Genomic DNA, 15808 nt, shown 5'->3' with positions numbered 1-15808 from the left:
CAGCTCAGAGAGGGACTCGGGTGTCCTGTTGCCCGCCGGGCTCACCGATTTCTGGGAACTCCTGGATACGCATGCCGGACTGCAGCTTGGGCTCGTGTACGCGCAGGCTCTTCACTTCGGCATCCGTGTTGTTGGAGAACTGGATGTGCACGGCCAACATGTGGGGGTCAGTGGGGAAGGGCTGCCGGCTGAAGAAGTACTCCACCGACAGGCCCTCCCCTGTCATGCGGTGCAGTAGCTCGTAAGTCTTCCCCGCGCTGAGCCCGGGGCTGAGCAGCTGAGGCCGGGCCGGAGCAGCAGACGTCAGGGAGGGCGGGCCAGAGTAGTCCAGGGGGAGAGGAAACCCAGGATACGAGAGACAGAGATAATAATAATAGCGATCATTGAGAAGCAGCGTGGCTTGGTGGATAGAGCATAGGCCTGGGAGTCAGAAGGTCCTGAGTTCTAATCCCAGCTCTGCCACTTGTCTGCTGGGTGAACTTGGGCAAGTCATTTCACTTCCTCTGGGCCTCAGTTGCCTCATCTGCAAAATGGTGATTAAGACTGTGAGCCCCATGTGGATCAGGGCCTGTGTTCACCTGATTTGCTTGTATCCACCCCAGCATTTAATACAGTGCCTGGCACATATAATTGCTTAATACATACCCTAATTATTACTAATATCATATAGTATATGTAACTATAGTATAATGTACAATATATAATACATATGATATTATTATATGTACTAAGCACTTTCTATGTGCCAAGAACTGAACTAAGCACTATGGTAGATACAAGATAATCAGGTCCCACATGGGGCTTACAGTCTAGGTAGGAGAGAGACAGGTATTGAGTCTCCAGTTCACATATGAGGGAACCGAAGCCCAGAGAAGTTGTGACTTACCCAAGGTCACACAGCAGGTAAGAGGCAGAGGCAGGATTGGAACCCCAAGTCCTCTGACTCCCATGCTCTTTCCACTAGGCCATGCTACTTCTCAGGACATTAACAAGAAGGAACCCAAGCCACCTCTCCACCCTCAGTGGCTCTACCCACCCAGCCCTCACAGCCCCTCACCGTTGGAGCCAGCGTGCTGTCAGTCAGAGTCAGCCCCTCCAGGTCGGTGACCAGGCTGGTGGACACAACTTGGGGGGTTGGGATGGATTGGACGCAGGGAGGAGTGACTGCAGGAGAGACATGAGAAGGGGACCATGGGGAAGAAGAAGAAAATTTCCAGCTGTCCAATTTTTTCCAACCCATCCTTCCTCACCCACCCCAGCTCTGCAGTGGAGAAGGAAATACAATGAATTAAATCCAAATTGTCCACTATGAGGTGGGTGTGTGTGCAGGCACTGGGATGGGGGGCTCCAAAGCCAGAGCCTGATTCAGTCAGTAGAGGCAGAGAAAATTCAGGGAAACCGTGGGGTTTGGGGATAATTATAATAATAATTGTGGTATTTGCAAAACGCTTACTTTGTGTTAGGCACTGTACTAAGTGCTGGGGTGGGTACGAACAAATCAGGTTGCACACAGTCCCTGTCCTGCGTGGGGCTCACAGTTGTATTCCCCATTTTACAGATGAGGTAACTGAGGCCCAGTGAAGTGACTTGCCCAAGGCCACACAGCAGACAAGTGGGGGAGCCAGGCTTAAAACCCACAACCTTCTGACTTCCAGGCCAGTGCTCTATCCATTACACCTTGCTGCTTTCCCAAGCAGTTGATGTCCTGAGGAATTTCCAGTCGGTTGGCAGACCACCATTTTACCATATTCAAATCCCTACTAAAATCACTTCTCCTCCAGGAAGTCTTCCCTGACTAGTCTCTTCTCTCTACCCTATTCTCTCTCCCTTTGTGTCACCTTTGCACTTGAGTTTGCATCCTCTAAAAACTTTGATACCCAGCACCCCCTGCCCCTTCAGCACTTAGGCCCATATCCTAATACTCGGATGCTTCCCTTATCTATAATTTATTTTAATGTCTGTCTCCCCGCACTACACTGTAAGCTCCTTGAGGGCAAAGGTTGTGGTTGAAGACAGTTCTAGTGTACCTCCCAAGTGCTTAGTACAGTGCTTGGCACACAGTAAATACTCAATAAATACCATTGATTTATTGAAGACAGAGCTGTCAAGAAGATAAGCTGAGGATTAAAAAGATCTACACTAGAACTGGGTCCTTGTGCCCTGCTGTAAGGATATAATTTGCTGAACTTTGGGGGAATTGGCCTGGTCAGGAGGTAAGGAGAAGCAGCAAGGCTTAGTGGAAAGAGCACGGGTGTGGGAGTCAGAGGTTGTGGGTTCTAATCCCATCTCTACCACTTGTCAGCTGTGTGACTTTGGGCAAGTCACTTAACTTCTCTGTGCCTCAGTTCCCTCATCTGTAAAATGGGGATGAAGCGTGTGAGCCTCACGTGGGACAACCTGATTACCTTGTACCTACCCCTACCCCTATGCTTAGAACAGTGCTTGGCATATAGTAAGGGCTTAACATGGCATTATTATTATTATTATTATTAAGTCTCCTGAGTAAATGGTGCAGCAAAGGAAGTAATGAGAAGCAGCATGGCCTAAAGGATAGAGCACGGGCCTGAGAGTTAAAAGAACCTGCGTTCTAATCCCAGCTCTACTATCTGTCTGCTGTGTGACCTTGGGAAAGTCATTTCACCTCTGTGCCTCAGTTCCCTCATCTGTAAAAATGAGGATTAAGAATGTGAGCCCCATGTGGGGCATGGACTGTGTCTAACCTGAATAACTTGTTTCTACCCCAGCACTTAGTACCGTGCCTGGCACATAGTAAGTGCTTAACAAGTACCATTTCTTTTTTTTAAATGAGGCTAGTCATGGGCAAGGAGACAAAAACCTTCCTTTGGCCCAACCTGGGCCAGCGGGTTCAGCACCATGGATAGGATATCTCCCCTGGCCCGATGCCCCTTTCACGGCTCAGGCTCTGGGCGGATTGTTGGAAAAGAGACCCTGCTCTGACTGATCTGACTCTAAGAGGGTTTGATTTCATCAGCCCTGTTGTTGGTCCAGTATTCGTTCCATCGATTGTATTTATTTAGCACTTACTCTGTGCAGAGCACTGTACTAAGGGCTTGGGAGAGTACAATGTAACAAACACATTCCCTGCCCACAACGAGTTTACCATCTAGAGGGAGAGACAGACATTAATATGAGTAAATGAATTACAGAGACATACGTAAGTGCAGTAGAAAGGGCATGCCTCTGGGAATTAGGAGACCTGGGTTCAAGTCCCGGACAAGTAGGGAAAATGTCTACTGGAGCCATGCCACGAATGGGGAAGGTTTCTGATGGTTTCATTCTGATAATGAAGGAGACTCTTGAGCCAGCCTAATTAAAATCACAACTCCTCCAAGTGGTCTTCACCGACTAAGCCCTCATTTCCCTTACTTCCTCTCCCGTCTGCACTGCCTTTAAACTTGGATCTGTGCTCTTTAAGCACTTGATTTGCACCCCACCTTTAGCCCTACAGCACTTATGTACATTCCTGTAATTTATTTTCATGTCTGTCTCCTCCTCTAGACTGTTAGCTCCTCGTGGATAGGAAACGTGTCTACCAACTCTGTTATATTGCAGTCAGTCAGTCAAGCAATCAAATATATGGAGTGCTTACTGTGCAAAGCACTGTACTAGGTGCTTGAGAGAATACAACACCACAATAGACACATTCCTGTAATAATGTTGGTATTTGTTAAGCGCTTACTATGTGCCGAGCACTGTTCTAAGCGCTGGGTAGATACAAGGTGATCAGGTTACCTCACCTGGGGCTCACCTGGGGCTCAGGTTGGACACGGTCTTAATTCCCTCACTCTTAATCCCCATTTTACAGATGAGGTAACTGAGGCACAGAGAAGTGAAGTGACTTGCCTAAAGTCACACAGCTGACAAGTGGCAGATCCGGGATTCGAACCCATGATCTCTGACTCCAAAGCCCATGTTCTTTCCACTGAGCCACGCTGTACTCTCCCAAGCACTTAGTACAGTGCTGTGCACACAAGCAAGAGCTCAATAAATATGATAGGTTAAATGACTCGTGGAAGAACCAGGAATCATCATTTTCAGAAATCCTGAAAATAACTGGCCAATGTCGGGGGTGAAGATGGCAACAGCTACCAAGGCCAGCTGCATTATGTTGTTATTGGCACAACATCAGCACAAGACTGAGGTCATTTGGGCCTCAAATAGGTCCTCCAGGAAAAAAGCCTTTGTTTGCCCTTCACCGTGTACTTCACCCTAGCCCACCTGTTTGCTCACCTCATGTCCCAGCTGGGGGCCGCCGGATGGTCAGACCTGAGAGTGCCCGGGATGCTGCAAAAACCACTATCACTAGAATCAATTCCTCACCATTGGCTTTAAAGCACTACAACCTTCTATAACCCAGCCCTCACACTTCACTCCTCTAACCTCATCCCTGTACCTCCGTCTCATCTTTCTCGCCGCCGACCTCTTGCTCACATCCTGTCCCCTGGCTTGGAAGACCCTCCCTCCTCAAATCTGACAATTACTCACCCTCCCTTCAAAGTCTTATTGAAGGCACATCTCCTCCATGAGGCTTTCCCTGAGTAGACCCTCTTTTTCTCTCCTCCCATTCCCTTCTGTGTCATCTTGACTTTATTCAGAAGTAGCATAGTGTAGCGGATAGAGCAGGGACCTGGGAGTCAGAAGGTCATGAGTTCTAATCCTGGCTCTGCCACTTGTCTGTTGTGAACCTTGGACAAGTCACTTAATTTCACTGTAACTCAGTTCCCTTATCTGTAAAATGGGGAATAAGACCGTGAGCCCCATATGGGACAGGGACTGTCCAACCTGATTAGCTCGTATCTATCCCAACACTTAGTACAGTTCCTGGCACATTGTAAGCTCTTAACAAATACCTTTAAAAATAAAAGACTGGACATTTTCAAATTTGAAGCCACCGTCACCCAAAAATTGCACCACAGCCACCGTGAGATGGCCTGAGTTGACTGCCTCGATCTTGGTGTCTGGAGCCAGGAACTTTGTTTCACCCCATTTCCACAGGCAGCATATCTCTGGCCCTCCCTGTGGTCTTCACTCCAGTTTGGTCTTTGCCATTCTTTTTCTAACTCATTAAATGGCCACTCACCCCTCAACTCACTAGTCACTTCACACACTCTTCCCTCCTCCCAAGCATACCATCTAACTGGATCTTAATCTTAATTCTCCCACCTCCATTCTCTTGCTTATGTTGTTTCCCTGGTTTGGAAATCCCCACACTTCAAATCCACCAGGCCACACCCCTCCTCACTTTAAAAGTCCTTCTGAAATCCCACTTTCTCCAAACAGCTTTTCCTGATTGACTCATGACACCCTTAGTGTGTCATTCCATTCTCAGCATTTACTTGCAAGTATTTAATAGTACTTTTATTAACCAGCGCTCATACTTTCATATTTGTACTAATACCTGTAATATCCTTGTTCTTCCTCCTCCTCTCACTATTTAGGACTAATGGATGTCTGACTGCCTCCCCCATTCTCTTGTAAGACTCTTGAGGGCAGGGACCAGGACTTTTACTTCTTGTATATTCTCCCAAACTGTTTACTGCAAGGCACACTGTAAGTGGTCCGTAAAACATTACCAATGACTTCTCTCCTGCTAAAACCCAGCCCACACACTTCAGTCCTCTAGTGCTAACCTTTTCAATGGGCCTTGATCTCTCCTGTCTTGCCACTGACCCCTAGCCCACATCCTGCCTCTGGCCTGGAACGCCCTCCCTCCTCAAATCGGACAGACAATTACTCTTCCCCCCCTTCAAAGATTTATTGAAGGCACATCTCTTTCAAGAGGCCTTGCCAGACTAAGCCCAATCTTTCCTCATCTCCCACTCCCTGGTGCATCGCCCTGACTTGCTCCCTTTCTTCTCCTGCCCCAGCCCCAAAGCACTTACGCACATAGCTGTAATTTCATTTATTTACAATTTATTTACATTTATGTCTGTCTCCCTCCACCACACTGAAAACTCATTGTTGTATTTTACTCTCCCAAACACTTAGTACTGTGCTCTACACACAGTAAGCGCTCAATAACAACGATTGAATGAATGAATTGATAAGCACCTTTCTAACCAGGATATTCAATCCCTTTTTACCTTATTTAAAGTCCACATGCCAAACACCATTCTGTCATCAGAAGGCATGCTGAAATCACAGCTTTGCCTCCCTCAAGGTTTGTGTGGAATTGTGTCCCTGCTGCTCTGGGGACTCCATCCCAGCCCCCCATCTTCCCCTTCCTCTCCCTCCCCCTTTCCCTCCCATGAAAGTGAGAGAGGGGAATGGAAACAGAGCCAGAGGAAGAGGAAAGCTCAGTTTGCTTAGGAAAGGAGAGCAGTGAACAAATGAACGAGAAAATATGCTGACAGGATTGAATCTACTGGGGGACAATCAAATCAATCAATGGAATTGATTGAGTGCTTACAATGCGTAGAGCACTGTACCAGCACTTGGAAGAGTATAATACAACATAATTAGCTGACACATTCCCTGTCCATAACAAGCTTACAGTTCAGAGCAGGAAGAAGAGGGGGAGAACACAGGTAACTAAGATTTGGTAGCTCCCTGGCATCCTATCCTTTCAATCAGTAAATCAATTGATAGTATTTATTGAGCGATTACAGTGTAATACCAAGAGGTTTGGGAAAGTACAATACAATGGATTTGATAGACATGATCCCCACCCACATGGAGCTTACAGTCTAGAGGGAGAGCCAGACATTAAAAAAATTACCGATAGGGAAAATGGGAGAGTATAAGAATTTGGATCTAAGTTGTTTGAGCTCCTCAGTTTCCTTCTCCTTGAGCAGGGCGAGCTTTCTGCCCTCTGTGCAGCCTTGCATCACAGCCTCCTCCCTCCACCACAGCCCACCCGCCGAGTATAGACTTACAGTCATCCAGGTCCAGCAGGGAGATTTCCTTGGGTCCCTTCTTGGTGGCTTTGGGGGGCAGTTTGCTGCTGGGGGGCTGGAACCCAAGACAGAGTGCAGGGTGAGGGGTGGAAAGCAAGGTGACCCGAAAAACCCATCCAGCCTGCTGCCCTGGGGGAAGGAACTCTGCTACAATGGGTCAGATCCCCTTCCCTTCCCTCTCCCCGCACCTCCATCCCCTTCCTTATTTCCCTCCCCCACCTTCAGTTGCTGCTTCCTGGATCTTCACCCCCTTTTTTTTTTACCCCCCTCCCCCCCAAGGCTTAATGGAAAGATCTGGGGACTGAGAGTCAGATGACCTGGGTTTTAATCCTAGCTCTGCCACTTATCTGCTGTTTGACCTTGGGCAAATCCTTTCCTTTTTTGGGGCTCAGTTACTTGATCTATTAAATGGGGATTAAGACTGTGAGCTCCATGTGGGACTTGGATTATGGCCAATATGATTAGGTTGGCCCTGTGGCACAATGGTTTTCTAACGTAGAGGATATAATTCAAAGGTTGTGGGTTCAAGTCCCACCAGAGTCGCCCTTTGAGAAGCAGCGTAGCTTAATGGAAAGAGCACGGGCTTGGGAGTCAAAGGTCGTGAGTTCTAATCCAAGCTCTGCCATTTATCAGCTGTGTGACTTTGGGCCAGTCACTTAACTTCTCTGTGCCTCATTTACCTCATCTGTAAAATGGGGATTAAGACTCTGAGTCCCACGTTGGACAACCTGATTACCGTGTATCTACCCCAGTGCTTACAACAGTGCTTGACACATAGTAAGTGCTTAACAAATACCATCGTTACTATTATTATTCTTAGTACAGTGCCTGACCCATAGAAAGCACTTAAATTCCACAATTATTATTATTAATACGGTATCTGTTAAGCACATAGTACTTAGTACAGTGCCTGGCACATAGTAGTGCTTAACAGATGCCACAATTATTATTATCATTTTTAATATTTTCAAAATGCTTACAATGTGCAAGGCACTGTACTAAGTGCTGGGGTAGATGTAAGGTAATTAGGATAGCATAGTTCATATCCCACATGGTACTCACGGTCTTAATCCCCATTTTACAGATGAGCTAACTGAGGCACAGAGAAGTCAAGTGATTTATCCAAGGTCATTCAGCAGACATTTGGCAGAGCCAGAATTAGAACCCTGGTCCTCTGACTCTCAGGTGCATGCTCTTTCCACTAGGACACACTGCTTCTCTCTTCTCCCTCCATATGTCCGTTACTTTTGCTCCCACTCTCTCCTACCCTGCTGCCATTCACCTCCCCCATTTCTCTCTTGCTTGTTCCCCGTTCTCACCGTCTTCTTCCTGTGAGTCTCGGGCTCAGACTGGGACTCCTCAGACTCAGATTCGGACTTGGATGAGCTGCTGTCTGAGGCACTGCCCTCTTCCTCCTCCTCCTCCTCCGAGGACTCGGACTCTTTCTCCTGGTGTGGTTTCTTTTTCTTCCTCTTCACCTTCTTCTCCTCCTCGTCCTCACTCTGGTCACTGAGGAGAGAGAGGACCCAGGTGCCTGTTTTCCCCCCTCCCCTCCCTCCGCGGCCCCCTCCCTTGCTGATGCCGAGGCGCGGCCCAGCGCCCTCTCCCACGTGGAGTCAGGGCATCCGGCTGTGACATGCCAAGGACGACTCTCTGATGGGCCTAGAGAATGAAGCTGAGGCCGGGCCCTGGCTGCCCAATGATGATGACTCACTCTGGCCCTGCCCCCTCTTTTTTTTTTAAAATGGTATTTATTAAGCGCTTACTTTGTGTCAAGACTGTTCTAAATGCTGTGGTAGATACAAGTTTATCAAGTGGGCACAGTCCCTGTCCCTCTTGCTCTGGTCTCTCTATGGCAGATTGCTCTTACCAGAGTGGCCATATGGGCCAGAGGGGTAGAGGCTGGCCCTGGAGGCTCAGCACTCCCTCACCTTGCCCCCTCCTACCTCACCTCACTACTCTTCTATTATAACCCAGCCCTCACACTCCACTCCTTTAATGCCAAACTTCTCACTGTACCTCGATCTCGCCAACTCGCCATCGACTTCTTGCCCAAGTCCTGCCTCTGGCCCATTACACCCTCCCTCTTCCCTACCTTTGTTTTTCCCTGCTCCCAGCCCCACAGGATTTATGTACATATCTAATTTATTTATATTAATATCTGTCTCCCCCCCCCCCAAGTCTGTAAGCTCATTGTGGGCAGGGACCGTATCTGTTTATTGTTGTATTGTACTCTTCCAAGTGCCTAGTACAGTACTCTGCACATAGCAAGCACTCAATAAATATGATTGAATGAATGAATACTCTACCCCCACCTTTCAAAGCCTTATTGAAGGCACATCTGCTCCGAGACTTAAGCCCTGCCCTGGAGAATAAAAGGCCACTTGGGCCATCAGGGGAACAGGGAGCAGGATCAAGAGAATGAGTCTTTCCTTTTCTCCCACTCCCTTCTGCATCATCCTGACCTGCTCCCTTTATTCATCCCCTCTACCCCGTTCAGCCCCACAGCACTTATATGCCTATCTGTAATTTTTAAATTTATATTGATCTGTCTCCACCTCCTAGACTGTAAGCTCATTTTGGGCAGGGAATGTGTCTGTTATATTGCTGTACTGTACTATCCCAAGCGCTTAGTACAATGCTCTGCACACAGGAAGTGCTCAATAAATACTATTGACTGACAGCACAACTGAGGCTGCTGCCCTCCCCCTCCCCTGCCACCAGCCCTTCTTCTGCCTCCTGAGGGATGTGAGGACACAGGAAAGACAGGATTCTCAGGGTATACCTCTCCTCGCTCTCCTCCAAAGCCTTCCGGCCCATTCCCTTTCCCTTTTTCTTCTTCTCCTCCTCCTTCCCATCCGATTGGTCTCCGCTCTCTTCCTCCTCTTCCTCCTCTTCGCTGTCCGACCCAGAGCCACTCTCACTGCTGCTTTCGCTCTCACTTTCCGACTCGCTTACAGACTCTGGCTCTGAAAGAAAAATCGTGGCTTAGAGGACAGTGGTCTCCACTGAGTTGTGGCCCGTCTCCTCCACCTCCTGCTGTAGCGGGGGCTCTGTGCCAGTGGAAGCTGGGAGTCCCCTGGGAGCAGAGCAGTGGATAGGTCTGTCCTCTTGGGTCAGCACCAGAGGCTGAGAGCAATTTGGGCCTCTGATGGAGTCTCCTGAGGGGGCTGGGACTCTCTGAAGTTTCATGTGGATGTCTGCCGTCCTCCTCTCCTTCTCCTCCTCTTCTCCCCCTTCCCTCCTTTTCTCCCTCCTCTTCCAGCCATCTCTCCCAGTACCTCAGACTCAGCTCTCACTGCCAACCTCCCAAACTCACATGCCCAGGAGGGGCCCTGCCGAGCTCTGAGATTTCCCTTCTGCCCCAGAGGGTTGGGGGGGACAGTGGGCAGTGCCAGCATCATCTCCTGCTTCCCGCTCTCCCCTCCACAGTCTCTTCCCATAAGGGAGGGCTCCACCAGGGTGCACTGGCAGCCTTTAGGTGAAGGGGCTATCTACCCCAGGGCTTTTCCAGGGAGGGGGCCATTGACACTGCTGGCTCAGGAAGGCTGAGGCCAAGATAAGTCAGAGAGCTCAGGAGCCCAGTGGAAAAACAGCCTGGGCCTGGCAGTCGGCAGCCCCTCAAGGGTGGGGTCTTCGGGACATCTGTTCCCCTCCCCCCTGCACCCTTTGCTGGGGGAGGGTGGGATGGATATGGGGTTCAGCATTCTGGCAGGGGCAGGGCCACACCAATAGGGGCCTAACTGTTGCTCTGCTCCTGGCCTGCTACGTAACCTGGGACCTAACCTTTCTGGGCTTAGGTTTTGTCATCTGTACAATGTGGATAAGGCAAATGCTCTCCCTGCCTCAGACTGTGAACTCTGCGGCGACAGGGATTGTGTCTGATGTGATTATCCTGTTCTGACAGCAGTGCTTAGGTTGGTACATTGTAAGCACCTAATAGTACCATCCCTAACTAACTCTACCTGCCTGCCTTGTGTCTGACCATCAGGCTATAACACTAGTCTTCCGGACTGGATGCCCCACCGACCTCAGGGGTGGTGAGACCCACGACTTCCACTGTGCCCACAGGGTGTACCAGCCAAGCCCCATCCCTCACCGCTGTCTGCGGATTCCGTGGGACCGGACTCGCCCTCTGAATCAGAGTAGAACGGCTTCTCTACTTTCTCTTTCCTCTTCTCCCGGCTGGTGCACTTGGTCCATTCGGGAACCTGAGGAGCCAGAGCGGGTAGTGAAGGCAGGATGGGATGGGGTGTTGGGTGAAGGTTCCCCTTTGGTCATTAGCCGGTGACACCCAGCTCTGCTCAGCCCCAGTGTAATGGGGAATCTAAGGGTAGGCCCCTCTGCATCTCACTTTCCCACCTCAGAGCAGAGAGAATTCTTTAGCACACCCTCGATGCGGGGAGAGGAGGCAGAGGTTGCAGGGGTAGTGAGGAGAATAGCTAACACACACACCACACAAGTGAGGAGTATTGCAAACAAGCACACACACACACGGGAACCTCAATATAGTCGCCTAGCAGGCCAATTTTGGTCTCAATGAGGCTGTCGTCCTGCAAGCAACAAGGTTGGAGATAGCTTGGGTGGGGGGCAGGGAGGGCTCTGGATTCTGCCCTCACAATGCTCCATCCCTCCCATCCCCCCTCCCTCTTCACCTGCTTCCTGGAGGGAGGGGGTCCAGGGAACCATGGGAACTTCCCAGCTGGTGTCCAGGCCCCCCTGCATCCCCCACCTCCTCCCCTGACCCCTTCCCCTGAGTTCCAGTACCTCCACATTGCGCACGGAAGGATCTGGGGCCTCGTCAGGCCAATTGGGAAGCTCCTGGTAGCCTGCGGCCTTGGCGTTGAGGAGGTGAGAGAGGGAGCCCAGCTGGAAGTGATCACGGTCTGCAGGGGTAATTAGTCAATCGTGGGATTTATCGGGGCTCACAGGTTGCCAAGGATTGGGGTAGATGCGAAATGATCAACTTATACGCAGGGCCTAGCCCCATCTCCCATAGGACACACAATTTAAGGTAGGACAGTAGGACAATTGAAACAGTCTTTCTGAAGGCCACGCGGCAGGCTGGTGACAGAGCCCAGAGTAGAACTCAGGTCTCCTTTCTCCCCGCCTCACGCTCCTATTCACTGGGTCATATTGCCTCCCTGTGGCACAGGAGACCAGTGTGCCTCAAGGAATGCCACCACTCCCCCCCACTTTGGCCTCGCCATGCTGAAGGCCTTTCACCACCCCCTTTTCCACTAACTTCACTCACCCTCTTTTCCACTATTTCTCGGAATTTTTCATTCCCCATTAAATATGAGGGGAAGACATCACCTTCTTGAGGCCGGTGGGAGTGGTGCCCAGATTATTTCCGATTCTAGTTTCTCCGCCCTATCCGTGGGCATGGGAGAAGTCACTTTCCCTTTTCTCAGCTCCTGGCACCACCCCTGCCCAGCTTGTCTACAGGGCTACTTCTGCTGGATTCTCAGACCTTTGAAGGATGACTCCAGGATAGGGGCTGGCTTCTGGGCCAGAAATAGCTTCTTGGCATATTTGCTGAGGGCACCGCTCTTTTCGGTGGGCACGATGAGCTGGCGGATGAAGCGGGCGCGGTCCCGGATGTCATAGTTCTGGTCGTACTTGGCCAGGTTCAGCACATACTGGGTTAGCAGCTTGCTCTGGGAAGAAGCCGATGGAGGAAGTGGGAGGGAGGAAGTCAGGGAGAGAAGAAAATATAAGGAAGGAGGGAAGAAGAGACAAGAAAGGAAGAGAGAGAGAGGAGTTTTTCCTAGCTGGGTTGTTGCCTCAGTTTCTTCCTTTGGCTCATAGTTATAGTATTTAAGTGCTTACTATGTGCCAAACATTGATAAGTACAATACAGTTAGACAATCCCTGTCCCACGTGTAATAATGATAATAGTAATAATGACATTTATTAAGCACTTATATCAAGCCCTGGAGTAAGCAGTGGGGTAAGGCAAGATAATCAGATCAGACCCAGTCCCTCTTACCACATGGGCCCCCCCGTCCCCAACCAGCAGTACCTGCTTGGAGTTGGTCAGGTACAGCTTGGCAGCCAGGTTGATAACCTGCAGCTTGACGATGTCCTCCTCGCCGGTGAAGGACTTGGCCATCGTCCGCAGGACATCGGGCGCGATCTTGGGCACATGCTCACAGTACTCACCAATTAGCCACAGGATGCTGGCTCGGGCCATGGGCACCTGTGGTCCAGAAGGGCCAGGGAACAAGAGTTATCTCCTCTTTCTCTTTCCCACAGTTGCGGGCCACATCCATTCCCCTCCTGCTCAGTTGGACTCTCCCTTTTATAGGGTTCCAGAACCCGGGGAGCTCAGCAGACCCCCCACTCCTTGCCACCAGGGGCCTCCAGCATTGGCGCAGAGAGAGTGCCCCCCAACCAGCCAGATTCCCCTCGGGTCAGTCCTCCCATCCCTCCCACTCTGCGTCATCCAAACATTCTCCACCCCATTCTCCTTCTGCCCAGTTCCCTGCTGCTGGTTCCCATTGAATTCCCACTGAATCCCATCAGTGAATGGGATCCCCCAAGTTTGGGCCATCAGGAGAGGGAAGGTCTCAAGTGCTCCCCGTCCGAGACCTCTCACCTGAATGTTGTCTGTCAGCTTGGCCATGTGCTTGATGATTTCACTGTGCTGGGATGGCTGCATCTGCAGCAACTTTTTGATGACCACCACCGACTCAGCCACCACCAGCTCTGGAGGGGTTAGAACAGATGCCCCACGGCAGAGCGAGGACTCTCAGGGGGACCCTGTCTCCCTGGGAGCAGTACAACTTCCTTCTTCACGCCCAGGAGGAGCCAGCCCCCCACCCTCAATTAAATGCAGCCTGCTGGCAAGCATTGGTCTGGTCTATTATGGCTGTCCATCAGTGGCCACCCACCCTGGGGGCCTGGACCACTCTGAGCAGAGACCTGGCTCTGGTTGGGTCCCAATCAATCCAATCAGTGGTATTTATTGAGCTCCTACTGTGAGCAGAGTGCTTTATGCTGGGAGCACTATACTGGATGTCCGCTGCTTGCCGAATGTTGTACATTTTTAAAAAATGGTATTTGTTAGGTGCTTACTATGTGCCAGGCACTCTACTAAGCACTGGGGTAGATACAAGCTAATCAGTTTGGACACGGTCCAGGTCCCACATGGGGCTCACAGTCTTAATCCCCATTTTACAGATGAGGGAACTGAGGTACAGTGAAATTAAGTGACTTGTCCAAAGTCACCCAGAAGACAAGTGGTGGAGCTGGGATTAGAACCCAGGTCTTTCTGACTCCCAGGCCCGTGCTCTATCCACTAGGCCACAGTGCTTCTCTAGATGCTTACTGCATGTAGGTGATGTTCTGAGTACTTGGGGACATACTTTAGAGATAAATCAGAAGATCCCTGCCCTGAAAGAATTAAGTCTAATGGGAGAGACCAGGTATCCAGCTGAATGCCCCTGCTCCCCCCACCTCCTCATTTCCCCCATGGGCCTGCCTTAGGTGAGCAGTGGATTCACTGACAGGTGGGGCCCCATCCGCCACATGGCTTCCTTGGCGGGAAGCTGGCCGCTACCTAATAATAATAATTAATAATCATGGTACTTGTCAAGCACTTACTATGTGCCAAGCACTCTTTTAAGCGCTGGGGTAGATACAAACTAATTGGGTTGGACACAGTCTTAATTCCCTCACTCTTAATCCCCATTTTACAGATGAGGTAACTGAGGCACCGAGAAGTGAAGTGACACGTCCAAGGTCACACTGCAGACAAGTGGCAGAACCAGGATTAGAACCCATGTCCTTCTGACTGTCAGGCCCATGCTCTATCCACTAAGGCATGCTGCTTCCCACAGCCCCTTGGGTTTCCCGCCCTCCTAGAGTCTGCCCCCTTCTCTCCTCCCTCCCCCACCCACCCTGGGCCGCCCAATCTCTCACCATCCCGGTTGGACAGCAGCTGCACCAGGCCATTGAGGCAGGTGTCCCGCACTTTGCCGATGTTGGTGGCGCAGCGCCCGATGGCTTGTATCGTGGCCGCCACGAAGTCCTTGTCCATGCTGCGAATGTAGGTCTAGGGGGGCAGGAAGGGAGGGCAGGGAAGCCGTGGATGCCCTCGGCCTGGCGAGAGGCACAGGAAGGGCTCCCTGTTTACTCGCCAAAAGCAGGCTAGGTTTGGGGCCTGGTGAGTAGGCAAAAGGCTCTAGACAGCCTTGTGCGTATCCTCTGCACACCACCTACCCGGTTCCCCTCAGCGGGAGAGACTTGGATCAGCTAGAGGGAAGAATGGTGGCTACTCTCCTGAATGCAAGAGTTCAATCAGTGGTGTTTTCTGAGCACCTACTGAGTGTGGACCACTGTACTGAATGCTTAGTCGTCGACGTGTGAAGCAGAACACATGCTGTCTGCCCTGGAGGAGCGTACAATCAAATGGTGGAGGCTGCACTGGAGACCCAAGTCTGCATTGGGAGGGCTGTCTCCCTGAAACTTAGGCCCCACTGAATGCTTTGGGCCTTTAAATAGGCCAATCTGAGAACTCTATGGCTCAGGGCTGCTAGGAATGGTCTCCACCCCCCGGCCCCAGCCCAGGCAGCCCATTCCTCTCTGTGGGCCTGATGTCAGGTCTGCTTATTCTAACTCATTCCTTCTTTGTGCCCAAACCTGGGAACCTGGGTCTGAGCCCAGCCTGTCCTATCCCTCACCCCAACCCCAGCTCTCCCTCCTTTCTCCCTCCCCAGACACGCCCCCCTCCTGCCCCTACTGAGGAGTCCCTCTGCCCCGAGGCTGCCCCGTTACCTGGAACTCCCGGAGGATAGTGGAGATGTTGGTCTCGTTGGCCAAGTTGGTCAGCACCTCCAGCTGCAGGGAGGGAAAGGTCCGGGAGCAGGGAGTGAGGGGTGAAGGTG

The 15808-nt window shown here is 50.8% G+C and overlaps 1 protein-coding gene across 2 annotated transcripts in view; it reads right to left on the bottom strand.

Annotated features, from left to right (window-relative positions):
- Positions 1-15808, bottom strand: part of AP3B2 (adaptor related protein complex 3 subunit beta 2) — a 48582-nt gene that overhangs the window by 8200 nt on the left and 24574 nt on the right. For both annotated transcript variants that reach the window (XM_029065540.2, XM_029065539.2), the window contains exons 11-22: positions 15699-15761; positions 14844-14976; positions 13519-13628; positions 12943-13119; positions 12391-12577; positions 11685-11803; positions 11017-11128; positions 9703-9886; positions 8237-8426; positions 6897-6972; positions 1058-1164; positions 46-277 (exon numbers count right to left, since the gene is read on the bottom strand). In XM_029065540.2, coding sequence (XP_028921373.1) covers positions 46-277; positions 1058-1164; positions 6897-6972; positions 8237-8426; positions 9703-9886; positions 11017-11128; positions 11685-11803; positions 12391-12577; positions 12943-13119; positions 13519-13628; positions 14844-14976; positions 15699-15761 — 1690 coding nt within the window. The remainder of the gene's footprint in view (positions 1-45; positions 278-1057; positions 1165-6896; positions 6973-8236; positions 8427-9702; positions 9887-11016; positions 11129-11684; positions 11804-12390; positions 12578-12942; positions 13120-13518; positions 13629-14843; positions 14977-15698; positions 15762-15808) is intronic.

The sequence above is a fragment of the Ornithorhynchus anatinus genome, chromosome 5 (genome assembly GCF_004115215.2).
Source record: "Ornithorhynchus anatinus isolate Pmale09 chromosome 5, mOrnAna1.pri.v4, whole genome shotgun sequence".
In the NCBI taxonomy this organism is placed as follows: domain Eukaryota; kingdom Metazoa; phylum Chordata; class Mammalia; order Monotremata; family Ornithorhynchidae; genus Ornithorhynchus; species Ornithorhynchus anatinus.
The sequence above is the reverse complement of the archived record's forward strand: the minus strand, read 5'-3'. Positions and strand labels throughout refer to the sequence as shown.